At 41.3% G+C, this 16,256-nt stretch overlaps 1 protein-coding gene across 1 annotated transcript in view; it reads left to right on the forward strand.

The window, feature by feature from the left end:
- Positions 1 to 1,734: 1,734 nt before the first annotated feature.
- Positions 1,735 to 16,256, forward strand: part of CDHR3 (cadherin related family member 3) — a gene marked incomplete at both ends in the record, with an annotated part of 37,887 nt that continues 23,365 nt past the window's right edge. Inside the window, 6 exons of the mRNA XM_080357925.1 lie at positions 1,735 to 1,804; positions 3,800 to 4,002; positions 7,813 to 7,981; positions 10,866 to 10,951; positions 12,909 to 13,003; positions 13,109 to 13,213. Of these exons, the coding sequence (XP_080214051.1) occupies positions 1,735 to 1,804; positions 3,800 to 4,002; positions 7,813 to 7,981; positions 10,866 to 10,951; positions 12,909 to 13,003; positions 13,109 to 13,213 (728 nt within the window). The remainder of the gene's footprint in view (positions 1,805 to 3,799; positions 4,003 to 7,812; positions 7,982 to 10,865; positions 10,952 to 12,908; positions 13,004 to 13,108; positions 13,214 to 16,256) is intronic.

The following is a 16,256-nucleotide window of genomic DNA, read 5'->3' on the forward strand; positions in this document are numbered from 1 at the left end:
ACATTTTTTCAGAAGTGCATTTTTTCTGCACTGCTCTGTTTTAGAGGTTTCAAATCATCTTGAAAAACAAGGAGCGATTTAAAACACTAGTTTATTCCTTGACCTTTTCATTTGCTCCAATTAATTTTTCTTTCTTCTATTTTGCCTGCAAGCTTCCTGATGGCATTCTGCTTGCACTGCCTTGACCTCTTTTCATCTAGCTGCTTTGTGTTCCCAGGAATCTCATTCCTGACCTTCCTGCAGTGGTAGAGCTGCTGTTGCCAGCCTCGCCAGGGAACTTCTGCCTTGCTCACCTTTTCCTAACGCATCTGTTCCTAACCAGCTCTGTATTTGATGATATGCATATACTTTCTACTTGATTTTCAGCCTCTTCAGCACTCTCTTTTAACTCTGGCTGCTTTTACACCTTATTCCTCACAACCTGGCAGGATGAATCAGAGAACCACAGAAATCTGTTCAGCAGAGGACTATGAAAAAGAGGGGTCTAAGGGAGGTACTAGGAGATACTGGCAGTGACTGAAGCAAGAAGGAGCCAGAGCCCTTTCTGCTCAGACTTGCTCCACCTGTGTGAGCTGCCCTCTGCACCCTCCTCCCTCGCTGTCTGCTACACTTGGCTCTCCCCTGTCTCCTTGGTCACCTCTACTGTCTCTTCTCACAACATGCTTGAACCATGAGGCTTATCAGGAAGCTCTAGAGGCATATTTTAGAGAAAACAGGAATTAGCTACTCTGCGGCTATTCACATAGCACCTGAAATATTGCACTTCGGGTGAAGCTGGGGAAAGGCTGGCCTTCCAAGCGCATGTGCATTCCAGACACCTTTGCCATGCGTGTTTTCCACATTCCTCTATAGTCTCTTCATCACAAGATGTGTGGAGAAAAGACTGGTTTATGCAGATGGACACTGAACTCTTGCTGAAAGCAGATCTGTGTAGGTTGTCAGAAGAAGGAAGAAAAGATGACAAAGAAGTTGGAAAAAACCCAGCCTAACCCCCCCAAAACCCAGCCTAAGTGAAAGAAAATAGACAAAAAATTGTGACCTTTGAGTGCCAGGGATGGCTTGGCTACTATTAGTGTCACCCCTGTCTTATGCTCTATGGAAAAACTCTAGGATTGCCCTAAGCTAAAGAAAAGAATTAAAAATTGCATGAGTGTATTGTGGGCTATCTGGCTAAATGTCTGGTCTAAGGGAGCCAGTGCACTTTGCAGAGTAGTCCATGCCATTCCTGAGACAGCTACGGCAAAGCCAGCTTCATCATGTACATATACTGCAGTCTTACCTCCAGGTATGCGGGTGTGTGGTCTGAGTAATTCTCTGATACCCAGAGAAATGAGAAAACTTCAGATTCTTGGTTCAGTAATAAAGAAAGAACATTTGATCCTGGTGTGTGAGGAGAGCGCCTCATTTGCCAGAGTGATGAAAGAAGCACAGTATTTCCAGATTTAGAACTTAGTAGATTCTTTTGATAATGCTTTAATAAATAAGATAATTGCAGTGAAAGGACTACTAATGATTGTTTTCTCAAGTGTGACCCAGGTCTATGGATGGAGTGTCAGCAAGGAGCAGTTCTCTGACAAGCAAACAAGCTGGCAGTGTTTAGAAACTCCCTTAGAGACACGAGTCTTTTGTTTCGTTTCTCACTCCACAACATGACAAAGAAGAAGAATTTAGGTGGAGCTGATGTAAAGTAGGGAAAACATACCATCATCTTCCTTCAGTTTGCATCCTGGGAACATGAAGGACAGGGTCGTAAAGATGATGAAGAGCATGCTCCTTCTTCTCATTTTGCTGGGAGTAGTATCTGGTAAGAACAGGATTTCATTACACTGCTAAAATTAGAACACTGTTGGCTGTTATACTTTCTCTTGGGAGCTTTATAATACATATTTAGGGATCAGACATGGATGGAAACAATCAAGTAACAATTATTTTCCTACTGAAATAGATTGAGCTCTGTGGTTACAGCAGTGTGGTGAAAAAGAGAATATGACTCCTTGCTAAGACATTTTGCTGGATGAGGCACTTTGTGTGCAGTAGCCACTTCTCAGTGTGACAGTGTTAGCGTGGGAGAGGAGGTCAGCTCTCTGACAAACAGCATCTAGTATTAATACTCCCGTATTCTCCTTTCAAAAATTGATAACATTTCTCTTTGATGTAGTAGAATGGGTAACAAAACAGGACTAAACATTTGTGGAGAATATTAGTAGGATAATATAACCATCTTTGCCCAGTGTAAAAACATGGGACATTTGCCAATATGAATATGTGCATAGTAGCAACTTAAAGCAGATCTTCCAACTACAGTCTGTGTGGCTCACGGAGCACTTGGTGTTGCTTGTAGTAAGCTGCTCAGGTATGGTCACTGTGCTCTCAGAACTGAAATAGTTCTGCCAGCCCTCAGGAACCTGTGGTGGTTTTCCTGATGGCCTCAAACCTCTGATCAGGACACTGCATGTGAAACTCAACTTTTCTTGAAAAATAGCGTTTTTCTAACCTATATGATCATGGAGAGAGAAAAGCTTGAAAATGTGGCTCAAGCACACTGTAAAGACTGAGAAATCACAGATAAATAAGGCTTAAATATACATGTACTTCTCAAAGCCAATCTCATGATTGTGTTGTCTTGGACTCAGCATTTGTCAATGTTTGGGGTTGGTAATTCTGTTAAATAATGTATTAAATTTCTTCAGGCATGTTTTGCTCTCCAAAGTAAGGAGGTAAGCAAGAACTTGTGAATATGGGAGGAAGGCTTCTGTGAAGTCAATTGGAAGGAGAAGCCATTTAGATGCAGTACCAAAAATTTCAGTTAAAAATAAAGAACAAGAAGTAAGAGGTTGTGATTTAGAAAGACAAATCCTGAATAAACAGACAATGAAATCTTTAGAGAGAATATAAAAATAGCAACTCCTTTCTGCATTTCTAAATGTTATAAATTATTTCATTGATTTCATGAATGGTTTCCATTAATGAATTGTGGTTTGCTGAGGGAACTGGATTCATCAGGTACTATCCACAGGAGATTATATTTAAAGTTCAGCTCCACTTATAGAAATGTATCCCCAGCAGCCCCTCTCAGCTGAGTCTCATTTGTATGGGTGATTTTTGTTGATGATGTTTTCCAAAGTCTACAAGAACATGGATTAAAACTCAGTCCTTCCTTGAATCCTGCTTCCACTGACATAAATCAGTAACAGCTCAACTGATCTCAGTCCTACCAGAGTGTCAGTGCGACCTGTTCAGACAAGCTCTTATAGGCAGTTCCAACTCACCATCTCCCACATCCCAGCCTGCATCTCACCCACCTGCAGACCATCTCCAAGGCTTTTTTTTTCCATAAATGTCAGAGTAATCCCAGGGAGATCAGTGATCCACAGACCTAAATGAAATAATAGAAACACATTGAGTTTCTTTGCTTCTATATAAAGGCATATATGAGGGCAAAAGATGCAGTAACGATACTACTTTGACATCAGCCGCTCCAGATGTATTGTATTGTATTGTATTGTATAGCATAGTATAGTATAGTATAGTATAGCATAGCATAGTATAGTATAGTATAGTATAGCATAGCATAGCATAGCATAGTATAGTATAGTATAGTATATAGTACTGAATTAGAGAAAAGATTGGGGTTTTTTGCCATGAGCACTGGATTTTCTACCATGCAATGCCACCATTCATAAGCAAAAAGAGAACTGGGCCATTTTGTGCTCATTAACAGTGGCTCTTGGCACAAGCTGTGTGCTCCTGCGAGCCTAAGATTCCCCAAAGTAATTTTACATTCATTTTCATCTTGCAGGAAGAAGAGCCCAGTTGCTTAAGGGCTTACCTGCAACATGCACTGTTGAAGAAAATGCAGCAGCTGGTGTTTCAGTTTATACCTTTAATGTAACTCTTTCTCCAATGTCTTCTGAAGGTGTTGAAATACTTCCTACCATAGTAAATTCAAATCCACTTACAGAGGCTTTTGACATTGAATCAAAAGGAAATCTCGAATACAGGGTGAGTTTACTGTTTAGCTTGAGCAATGTTCAGTCATGTAGGCTGATGTTTCCTGGATTACGGAGCACTGACAGTGCACAGTGACTCATCTTTTAGTTAGAAAAGAGTTGCAAATGCAGACTGTAGTGGTATTTAGACATACTGTAATAGATATGACAAATTAGTAGCAATAATTATTATAATTTTTAATTGAATTTAGGGAAAAAACACCTATCACACTAATTCCATTTATTCTATGATAGAAAAAATGTGATTTTGGGAAAATAAGAGGTGAAAAAGGATGTAGAGGACCTACTTCTGTTTTGAGGATTTGTCCATAGTTTTTCAACTTAGTTTATATGAAGTCACTGGGAATTTAAAGTGGCTTAGTTAAAGCACACATCTTCTGTTTGGCCTCTCTCACCTAGAATTAAAATGAATTTGACTCACTTCCAAAACAAAGTAAGCTGAGTCAGATCAAAGTAATATTTAATTCTGAACAAAGGTTGTGACACATGAGGAAGTCATCTTGAGGTAAGAAGTTGTCACACTTCCACACATCTGTGATCTATTTCTGTCTATTGCATGCTCTTGTCCTGTGGCAAATGCAAAGCAATTTCTATTACTTCAGGGTAATTTTCGTCGCTGGATAAATTGGCAAGTATTAGCTCACATTTGTCACTGGCAATGAGTGTTCTGACACATGATAACTTGTCATCCCATTGCAGCTCGCCTGTGTGTCTGAGTCTGAAAATTGACATTGAAATGTCTTTAAAAGGTAGAGATAGGCACTAAGTAGAGACTCATAGAGTTAATTTGAATACATTTTTCTGGGCGTTTCCAAGGAAGTTCAGGTTTCCACAGAACTGATAGGAAGGCTCTTTTTTTGTTCTCTTTGCTGATGTTTCTGAGAGAAAATTTGGGAAAATTAGGACTGTGACCCCAGTTGGTTGCTGCTCATTGATCCAGCCTACCTGGGAAGCTGCTGCTCTTCCCTTACCCATGCCTCCTAGCAAAATACAAAGCTCAGTTGTGCCAGATCTGCTGGTTCTTTAACTGTTCCCCAGCCAGATCAGTGAAATGGTCAAAAAACTCTCAAAAAAACCCTCTTTTATCTGTGGAGCATAAGATATGGCTGCACAAACACCTGAACTGGCTCAGCTGAGGGGATGTAACAGGCAGATGGAAATGGATACAGCCCTTAAGCTGGCTTTGCTGACAGAGAATTCATAAGTGAAGGCTGGAGACTGCTTTCTTCCAAAGTGCCAGTTTATATCCATTTCTTACCACAGCCCCATTACCAGAATGGCATGAGGATGGAGGACTTGGTGTCTTCCTTGAACTGCAGCTGTTTTCAGGGTTTCCTAAATAACTCGAGAGACTGAAACAGAGAGGTTGTGCCAGTGAATATCTGTCATGAGAAAATTATAAAGAAAGCTACATATGAATTTTGCAAACTAGCAGTTGACTGCTAATTACAGCTCATAAGGCAAGGAAAAATACATGAGTGTCCTTAGTTCATTTATTTGATGAGCATTGCTACTTTTAATTACCTATGCTATGTTATAGAAGATTGGGACAATATTTTGCAAAAGTAATGTGATCCAAAATCAGATACCTCACTAGTAAATACTGCTATTAAATCTTTGCTAAAATATAGAAAAAGGAAGTATTTAATGTATGAATGATGGGGTTTGCAGATTATCTAAGTACCTGTTAGCATAGGCTCTTCTGTACTTAGAAAGCGCATTTACTTCTGTTGGAGAAAACCAAGGCAATATCTAATTTCTTGATATGTTTTGACATTTCTCAGAGAGTGACAGTTTCTGAGATCTCAGCCCTGTCCATTCCTCCCTGCCTTACTCTTGTTTGGAGGATCCCATGGGCAGGTGTGTGAAATGCATGAAAGCATTCTGCTGCCTGAAACCGCCTCGATGCTGAGAGTGATGGTCCCTTTACATCGCAGGAGTGAAGCGGAGAGCAAGGAGTAGTGAAATTCTCAGGTGGAATAAGAGGTGTATGGTAATGGGGTGACTCTAGATGCTCTTTTGCAAAGTTTGCGGCTGCTTCGGGTGGTGTCCAGTGCTGCCTGTATCAGTAAGCATTGCTCCCACCCAGAGAAGAGGTGAACTGTGGCTCAGCCTACACTGGTGGCAAGCTGCTCTCCAAAGCAGCCTACAAAGAGACCATCTAGATTCACATAATCACTTGCAAGGTCTCTATAAAGGAGGATGGGAGAGTGTGTTTAGACAGTCTGGATGTAGTTACAACACCAATGAAAACATTTGGCTGTGAACTGGAGGGATGATTCTCCAGAGCAGATAATTTCTGCTTAGAATTGAACAGTTTCTCATTTTGAATTCATTGCATCTGTTTATTATATTTAGATCTCCAGCAAACACTCATTGTGGAGACCAACCGTCCCATTGGTTTTACAAGCTTTTGAAGAAGTTTTTTTCTGAGTTAGCATCACTTTCATGGGAAGCTTCTATTTGCACAATAGAGGAAAGGAGACATAGTTGTTTTCTCCTATAGTAGTGTAGCAAAAAGATCCACAAGTTTCCAGAGAGCAGTAGTTTTAAATACCAGAAGGCATAACATCTTTGTGCTTCTGTTCACTCTCCTCCAACTGTCTGTGTTAGTCGGCTCTGTTTTGGCTTCTGTCTTCTGATTGTGCTGATGTCACTTTTGCTTTTGTCCTCTGGCTACAGCATCTCATATAAAATTAAGGATTTATTTCATTGTTCTCCTGCATCCTCTCCAGGCTCCTCCACTCTGCACTACCGTGAATACACTGACACGCTCCTTGTCACACACATTTGTGATCCCAAATGCTTCTCTGCCAGTTCCACAGCATCTTCTCTACTGGTGTTCAAGCTTCAGAGTTTTTTAACTACACAGGAAATTTAACAGTCACCTTTTACTTTCTTGTCCAAGAAAGGAAAGTTCTTGTTTCTTTACTAGTTTCATCAATGAATATTGTAGCATACAACTTTCAGCATACTGCTGTTGCTCTTGACTCATTCTAAATCCAAAATGAATGTATTTAATGGTTTTTCATGCAATGTCAGTCTTGTGCTTGTACATATTCTGTGTTAAGACATGATGTGCAGAACTTGAAGTCTTTAAAAAAAAAACCCTCAGAGCCAACATTTGCCCTACCAGTCTTACAAAACTTCAGGCCTATGTTATTTTTTAATTAGTTCAAGATTTCACCGAACAGTTTGAGTCCCTCTCTCATACACTGGTCATGCACCTTCTCCCTTTCTTCAGTTTCCTGCAAGTTTCCTCCTAGACACAGCTTATACAAGGAAGGGGCTGGTACCCACTAGACTATCCTGTTTCCTGCCCCCGTACTCTTTATTGCAAGTAAAAGGTCTTCCCCCTTGTGCTCGTGACTCACAGAAATGGTGAAGCTGCCCTTGTGTCTTTCAGGGCTTCCCGCACTTTTCAGTCTCATCACACTGTGAGTGCTCTGGGAGCTTGGTGTGGAAAGGTGACACTTGGCACAAAGTACCTGCAAGATGTAGTCGTGGCCTTGAAGGCAAAGCATTGCTTGTGAGGCAGGACAGCTCCTTCAGGCTTTGTCCTCCTCAAACTGTCCCTCACACAAGAGGTCCCTGAATTGCTCCACGAAGCCACAACATTTGAGTCTTTTCACTCTGTTTTTCTTACACTTCTGCCACTGTCAAGAAATGTGCCAGTAAGTAGATGATGTTCTAAAATACTCACTGCTTAGTGATGGAAAGTGTACTTTTGCTTGTATTCATGTGTATTGACTGTAACTTACATCTCTTGCACCATGTGCTAATAACAATATTTCCTTTTCAGGTTGTTACCACTGGAAACCCTGTACTAGATTATGAAACTATGCCAAAGAGCTTTGATTTACAGATTTTCGTTGAAGACACAAGTGGGAGAACTGACCTTAACATACTGACTGTCCAAGTAATAGATAAAAATGAACGTCCTGTATTTCGAGGAAATATAGCAATTCAAAGTAAGATAATGGTGGCATGAGGGAGAAATTAAAAAAACCCCAAAACTATAGTCACACACAATGCCCGCAGCTAAAGTGGTCTAAGTATTTTAGGAAAACAGGGGGTGAACAGGACACTGTTGTCAGAGCTTTGTTTTACATGAATATTTGGGATGCTTCATGTCTGGAAATGCCCATTTAGTTTTCTTGAAGCTTTGACCAAAAATGATTTAACCATTTTGAAGCATCTGTAGAATTATAAGGAAAAAAAAATGTGAATATATATATATATATATATTTTTAATGAGATGAATACCTACTTAAAGGTATGTGTTAGAAACCTGAAGTTTGGTGGGGATATAACCATTGAATATGGGTACATGTTTCAGTAGTTTGATGAAAATCGGACTAATTTGGAGAAGCAAGATAAATTTAAATTAGTGTGTATTGTGTATATTTAAGAATTTCTGAGGAAAAATGATAAAACATTGCTCTGCCAATAATTTATACCTGTATATTGCATTTGCACCTTCATATGGGAAATTAAGTGGAAAATCATTCTGAAGAGTCAGAGATTGTGATCTGTGCTGGGAAAAAACGGAAAGAAGTAAAGAGTCTGTCTCCTGTGTGAGACAGATGTGGGGTTGCTTTCAGACCACTGGCGAATGTGCAACAGGGAGGAGTTTACAGTAACCTCTGGAATGAGGCTGGAGTGTCTGGACCCTGGCTGTCAGTGCAGGCTTTGCAGGCCATGTAGCACCTAATACGAGGGACAATGCCATCGATAAAAAAGACAGGAAATAATAACTTTACTCTCTGAGCAATCTTATCACAGAATCACAGAATGGTTGGGGTTGGAAGGGACCTCTGCAGATCATCCTGTCCAACCCATCTGCTAAACCAGGTTCGCCACAGCAGATCACACAGGAATGTGTCCAGGCAGGTTTTGAATGTCTCCAGAGAAGGAGACTCCACAACCTCTCTGGGCAGCCTGTTCCAGGGCTCTGGCACCCTCAAAGTAAAGAAGTTTGTCCTCATGTTCAGATGGAACCTCCTGTGCTTCAGTCTGTGCCCGTTGCCCCTCATCCTAGCATTGGGCACCACTGAAAGGAGTCTGGTCCCATCCTCTTGACACCTACCCTTGAGATATTTATAAACGTTGACGAGATCCCCTCTCAGCCTTCTCTTCTCCAGGCTGAACAGACCCAGATCTTTCAGTCTCTTCTCATAAGAAAGGTGCTCTAGGTCCCTAATCATCTTTGTAGCCTGCTGCTGACTCTCTTCAGTAATTCCTTGTCCTTATCTTGTTTATTTACTGGTGAGAGGAACATGGAAAAATTGTACCATGAGGTGACAGAGTATAGCGATATATTTATTATGTGTTCATATTCACACACAGACAGAACAGTTCAGGTAGTGTGTAAAAATATGCTCTTATTATTTGATGAGGTGCTGAGAGCCTGTTTGAAGTCTTGATATTCTAACAGAGCTGTATGGAAAAGCACTCAATAATTCAATATTTGATTTTATTTTTTCTCTCTGAAAACATCACACCATGATCCGTTTGTGGCAGGCATTCGGAGCTGGCTGAGGAACCCCGCAGATGGGGACTAGCAGCAGCATTTCACAGTCGGTGGTGCAGGCGGCGTGGCTGCAGCCGCACTGCTGCCCGCTGCCGCGAACAGGGCTTGTCTGCCCGGCCAGGTCCAGCCCAGCCCCGCTCCCCACCAACCTCTGCACTAATGATCAGCAGCACATGGATGCTCCTGCTTCCATACAATACTTAGTTTGTAAAGCAAATTAGCTTCCCCTAGGGAAGAGGCTGTGTCATCTTCTCAGTATAGCGGGTGTCTTGCATATCATGGGTGCTGCTGGAATCTAATAATAATTAAGTGTGACACTTCAGGGGATCGGCACAGCATGAAACACACTCTACGTGGGAGCTTGTTACAAATATCAACTTAGCTCTCAGCTAGAGCTGCCATAAATTGGTGAGCACAGATGTCTGATCTGCCTAACTGTGTGGCTTTAGTTAGCAGTACCAGCTACAATCAGACACTAATTGCGCATTCTCCGGTTATGAAAAAGCATCTCCCTCTCATTAAACTTTATATTCATATTGTTGTCAACTGGGAACAACTCATTACGCGGCTCTGGGATTCCCACTGCTCTGACGAGAAGCTGCAGTCAGCAGGGGTCACAGTGGAAATTAATAGTCCAGAAACAGCAGGTCCAGCAGACACAAAAGGGCATAAAGCAAATAATGTGATCTAAAGATGTGTTGTTCTGTTAATTACTACACTGAAGGAGCGCTACGCCTGTTGCCAGTGGCCCAGTATGAGATAGCTCAACTACAAGAATCCCCAACACGGAAAGAAATACACCTTGCACTGAATCAGCACCCTTAATAGCACAGAAATTTGAGTCAGCGCAGACCATCCGCTATTTATTTACCTTGCAGGTGTAAAGGAAATGCAGAAATTAAGAGGAAAGCCTCTGAGATGTCCCGGCACGGGACAGGGGGTGGACAGGGAGGGCATGGCGATGAGGACCTAGTGCAGGGCTACTTTCTCCCTGTGTGCCTGGTAAGGAAAGGCACAGGTATAGCCCAAATGCATCATTTTACTCCATATACTGTGAGCAGCTTGAGATAGGTTGTTTGTAAAGAGCAGTCTTTCTCCGGATGGCACAATTCGTATTGCAATTCACAGCAATGGATGCCTGTTTACAGACAAGCAATTGGCTTCTTTTTTATCCTTTGAGTATTTGTGCTCTTTGTGGTGATTTTGGAATTAGAATTGTGAAGTGAGAAGGTGCAGCAAGCTGCTGCAGTGTAGCAGTATGTTTTCTGCCACGTCTTTTTGTTCTTACCTGATTAACACTGAGTACACTTATATCCATGCAGCTGTAACGATCTATGTCTTGGAAGGAACACCTCCAGAACGCATTTACCAAGTTAGTGCAACTGATCCTGAAAATGCTGAACTCAAAGTAAGTTATATTAAAGAAAAAAACCCCAGATATTATATAATCCACTGTATCTGAAATGTTAATTGCCAGCATCTTTCAACAACTTCCTTCTGTATCAGGAACAGAGGAAAACGTTTAGTCAGGAAAAAAAGAAACATTTTCAATAATATACTAAGAAAACCCAGCCTCATTGTTTGGACACAATTGTATTTTGAGTCCTCAGCCCTCCAAAATTGAGGGAAATTGAAGGCAGAGTTTGATACAGTTAATCAGAGATACAGTAGAAATTGTATCTCTTAAAAAAAGAAAAAAAGGCTGGCAAAACATTTATTGTAGATGAGAGTGACTAAAATTATATTAATTTTTTAACCTTCTGTATCACAATGTACATTCTTTTAAATGAGACTGTAAGGAAATTGCTTACAAGGCAACTGAATCTCAGCTTTTTGACAATCTCAGCGCAAACTGTGATCTTCAGTCAAGAAAATGTGTTAGCTGATCTGAAAGTAGTCTTGGTATCCGCAAAAATTTCTGGGAAATGCTAAGTTTGTTTATGGACAGGGGAAAAGTAACTGCGCTTACCTAAGAATTGTGTTGTAGCTTTCCTTTTTGGCTTTGGCTTGATAAAAGACAGCGCATTCAAGAACTGAACTTGAAGATGGTACTTCAATGTGCAGCATAATTCAAGAGAGTGATTATGTTTAAGCCTGTCCTCAGGCTTTGCCCAGTCAAACCACCAAACCCAAGCTGGTGAGGAGAGAAACAGAGGCCTGGGCTTTAGCTCTGCCTTGTTTCTGAAAGCAATGGCAGTGAGTTCCACACATTTTCTAACCCTTGATGAAGCTCGAGCATAATAAGAAGCTACAAATATAGACGTTCTGGGCAACAGGTAAAATAATCAGCTGGAGAGGGAGTTTAGAAAGGTTAACTGGCAAAAAAAATTGAGAAAATAATTGTGATCACCTGGCTGTTTTTTTTTTTTTTAAAGCGATTTCAATTAAATCTGACGCAGCAGGAGGCAAGTTGTTTTACTCAGCTCTCTGTACCTCTTGTTTTTTTTTCCAAAAGGTGATATGAGAGCAGTTGCATCCCCTGGACAAGTTGCTCAGAGGATGTTGCAAATTATTTGTATGGTGCATGACCCTCTGATGTTGCATACTTTAGACTTTATGAGCATAACTAACACCTGCACTAACAAAGACAATGTCCTTGAGGGCGTATTGGTGGTGTCCTGGCAGAGGCATGTGGACAATAGCAGGGAGGATGTGGTGGGTGTGCAGTAGCTGCCCTGCAGCAATGGTGCTCAGGGTGCTGCCTTTCTCCCTGCTTTGTGGGGTGTCAGGGTGCTCAGCTCCCTCCCTCTCCCACGCACTGGTGTGGGACACATTTGTGTCCTGCAATGTGGAGAGCAGCAGCTGCCACCTGCCACCGCTGAACAGGTACATTCACACCGAGCTGTTGTGAACACCTTTCAGCCTCACACCCTCATGTACTCTGTGAAAGTCCACTCTCCTCTCCTTTGTTCCCTAAACTTCATTGCTTCCTGGACAATAAACCTTTTGCCCCTCCTCCCCCAAATCCAGCCTCACCCCTTCTCCTCTCACTTCTCTGTGCATGTATTCTGCTGCCACCACAAAGCTGATTTTTGCATACTCCACAGTGGCTCTGCTGGCTGGCCTCTCTGTTAAATTCTCATTGCAGAGCTGGAGTTCAGAGACGTAGAGAATAGTGTGGGCTTTAATGTAATTCAGCATCTGTGACTCTCCACTAGCTGTCAGGTAAAGCACGTACAACGAAGTTTGAGCTGCTTCAGCTCAGATGATCAGGGCTTGTGCCAGCAGCTGTATGTCAGCATGTTTCAATATGCAAAGTTTTGAGGCAAATACTTTTCTATAACTTGGCCCATTTTACAAGGGAAGGAATGAATGGAGGGGCATTTAAAAATATGAAGACTAATTTCTTGCTCTCTTCATTTCAGTATTCACTGCTCCCTGCACCAGTGCCATTCCTGGTCTTGGAAACTGGAGACATTTTTTCCACAAAAGAATTTGATTATGAGAAAGATCAACGTTGGTGAGAATGTATTTTATTCACATGGCCTAATAGTTTACAGTAGGCAGAGAAACGTTTTCCTTCATAGGCACATAATGATTCTTGTTTTGTTTTCTTATCTAACAGTTACTTTTTAAATATAACAGTGACAGATCCAGACGGACTCAACTCGACTAAAACAGTTAATATAAATATCATTAACATTGATGATGAAAGACCTTACTTTACCACGTGAGTGAAAAACTTCTGTTGTACTCCAAATGTAGATATTTTCCAAGCTTTACTGCTTTGATATCAATGGGAGGGTGTAACGTGAGGGCAAGTAAATATAACAACAAAATACTACTGAAAACAGTATTTTCATTTCATTATTATTCCTGTTATTCTACCGGAAACTTTTGCCCTAATTTACCTCTTTTATTCTTACTTATATTCTTAATAGTCTCAAGTTATCCCTGTTCTGCATTCATGCTAAGAAAAGCCAAACAAGCTCGTTGTATTTGTTAGCATTTAGAGAGGTTAAAGCTATGCAAAGACCTTTGGACAAGTTCAGACAAGGAGATGAATTTTACCCTGTATGAATATAATCATACAGAAATTTACCCTTCTTGCAGATGTGTATTTCTCCATAATGATGTTTATTCATGCGGAAATGTCTAGACATAAAAAGGTCTCACTTTTGATCTGTCTTCCTCTTCTTCCCAGACACTTAGACTTGTAAACAATCCTGGTGATCTTTGAAACATTGCCATCTCTTACTGTGTCATAAGCAGGAAATTGTGTCATAACACACAAGTCAGAAATAGCTTTTGAAGACTAATGGAGCTTTAGTTGGAATCAGGAATATTGTTGAACATTTGGAAAAATGTGAAAGAATATACACATGCCACCAGAAGGCTGTTTCATGGTGGAAAGTGCGATGGATGATTGTTTCTGAAGCAGGAGTTTGACAATTACAGTCGATCTGATTCTGTTGATTTATCTTTCTCACTTGCATGACACACTGATTGGATTCAGGACACTCTCTTCATGTCTCCTGATCCTGAGGCTCTACAAGGTCCTTGCCGAGAATATTTATGATGGCTGCTCTCCTGCCAGCTCTGGAAAGGAGAGGACAGTGTAGCACCTGGGCCATGCTGAGAGGTTTTCAGCCATTTGTTTGGAGCAATCTTCTGGGTGCTTGGTGGAGCCAGAGCGACACAGAGCTCCTGGGCTGAGGCCAAGAATTTGGACTTTGCTGGGTAAAGGAATGGAGAACCTGAAGAAAGAGAAGAATAAAATGTTAGAAACAGGCATGGTTTCTGCAATAGTCAATAAGGTTAACAGCTCGCTTCACGTTACTGTAGTGCTACAAGCAGGAGGAATCCTCTTCCCACTGCCAACATTCACACAATGTGTTCTAGACTGATTATTTCCTCCAAATGGTGTCATTTCTGTTTATTTATCCTTATGTCTGGAATGCTAAAGGAGCTCTTTTAAATATTTATCTACTTGTTCAAGAATTAGTGAAAGCTGCAGTCACTTTAGCATCCATAACAGCTAAGGTCTAAGACTCATTTCTCATATGGCACAAATAAGGCTTGGTATTTGTTTGAATCTTCTCCCTTTTAGACTGACAGTACAGACCAAAAAGAGCAGCTCAGTTCGTAAAGAACTGTAGATTGAATTACACTTCATGAGCTGTCCTCAGTACGCACATGTATGGCCTCTCCCCTGCTAAAATGTGAGCTGCATGCTGCGGCAATATACTTTCTGACACTGTAATAATTAGTGCTAGGATGGGAGCTGGGGAAACTTGATGAGTTAGCAAACCTTCTTTATTTTCTTCCGATCAAAGCTGTCAAGAACATAGTTTCAAAGGGTATTTCTAATTGTTCCCATAGTATATGCAAGCACATCTGTTTTTGGTGTTCACAACACTACATTGGCATTCAGTCTTTTGAAATTCTGGCTGTTAAAATCAATGGAAAACTTGTGGAGTCACGAAAACAAAGGAGAAGACAAGAAAACAAACATATGCTTCCTTCACAATTACATTGCAGTGTCTAAGAGGTCTACTTGAACCATCCTGTAAAAAGCCACTGGCAGGTGGCAGACAGATGGACAACAGGACACAGCCCAGACGTAGCTGCGTAGGAAGTGGCCCCAGCTCCTCGCAGCTGTACTAGTACTTGGTGCTAAGGGGATGTGCTCAAAAACATCCCGTTTCTTCCCAAGAGATCTGGTGGGGACCAGACAAAGACTTATGCAGGGCACACAGGGCTGGTAGGGCTGTGAAGGTGGAGCAGTGGTGAGTTTGCTGCGGACAGAGAGGTTGGAGTTGTGGTGCCTGTGGTCATAGGGAGTTCCCTACTGTGAGCCAAAACCAGTTAGAATCTCTCTTGGGCGGCGTTTTTGATAGCAATGAAGGAGACTTGTTGCTATTTGTTTCTGAGTGACTCTGGAAGCAACAGGAGAGCAAGGAAGGAAGAGATCCAATGCCAAGAGTAAGATAGAAACTTAATAAATACACTGACTCCACAGCCTTCAAGAACCACTTGTTTACTTCTGGCTGTAAGTTAGGTGTTTTTACTGGGAAAACACTATGTGATTTCTCTCCTGTATAGTTTCCTCTTTTCACATCAGCTGATGAAACAGATAAAGATACTGTGTCTTCTTAACCATTTTTAAAACTGTAAGTGGAAACCTGAAAGCATGGGATCTTGTGTTTCTGCAGTTCTCTGTTCCAATTGCTAAGTGTCCCATGATGTTGATTTTCACATGACAACAAAGGACTCATGCTTTCCTGTACTAGGAATTATAGACTAGTCAATTAACTAAGTGGTGCATAGGAGGTTTAAAATGTTCTAAAAGGAAGCAGTCTGAAACATGCTCCTAATGCTTTTCTGAACTCTTGAGTACCTTCAACTCCCTTTGATTTCTAGAAGCAGGAGATGTTTGTGTGTTTGTGTGTGTTTCACTGGAATAAGTCAGTCTTCACAAATTCCTTGCAGAGTTTTTATGTGCTTGTCCATGCCTGCTGTTGCATGTAGTTCAAGTACCATAATTGCGTACCTGAGTACCCTGGTCAACGTGCAACTGCAACCATTATAAGCAATCCTGCACAATTGCCCACAGACTATATCTGAGCTATGAAACTCAATTAATGGGAAATTTGGGAGCCCTGACTTACCAAACAGCAGCAGTAAGGAACCATTTTCTTTTGTAAAATTAATCAGGCAGATGTTGCTGCGATTTTGGATCAGGTTCGTCTGGTGGGCACCCATGGGAGTGC

Source organism: Nesoenas mayeri, assembly GCF_963082525.1.
Source record: "Nesoenas mayeri genome assembly, chromosome: 1".
Classification (NCBI taxonomy): Eukaryota; Metazoa; Chordata; class Aves; order Columbiformes; family Columbidae; genus Nesoenas; species Nesoenas mayeri.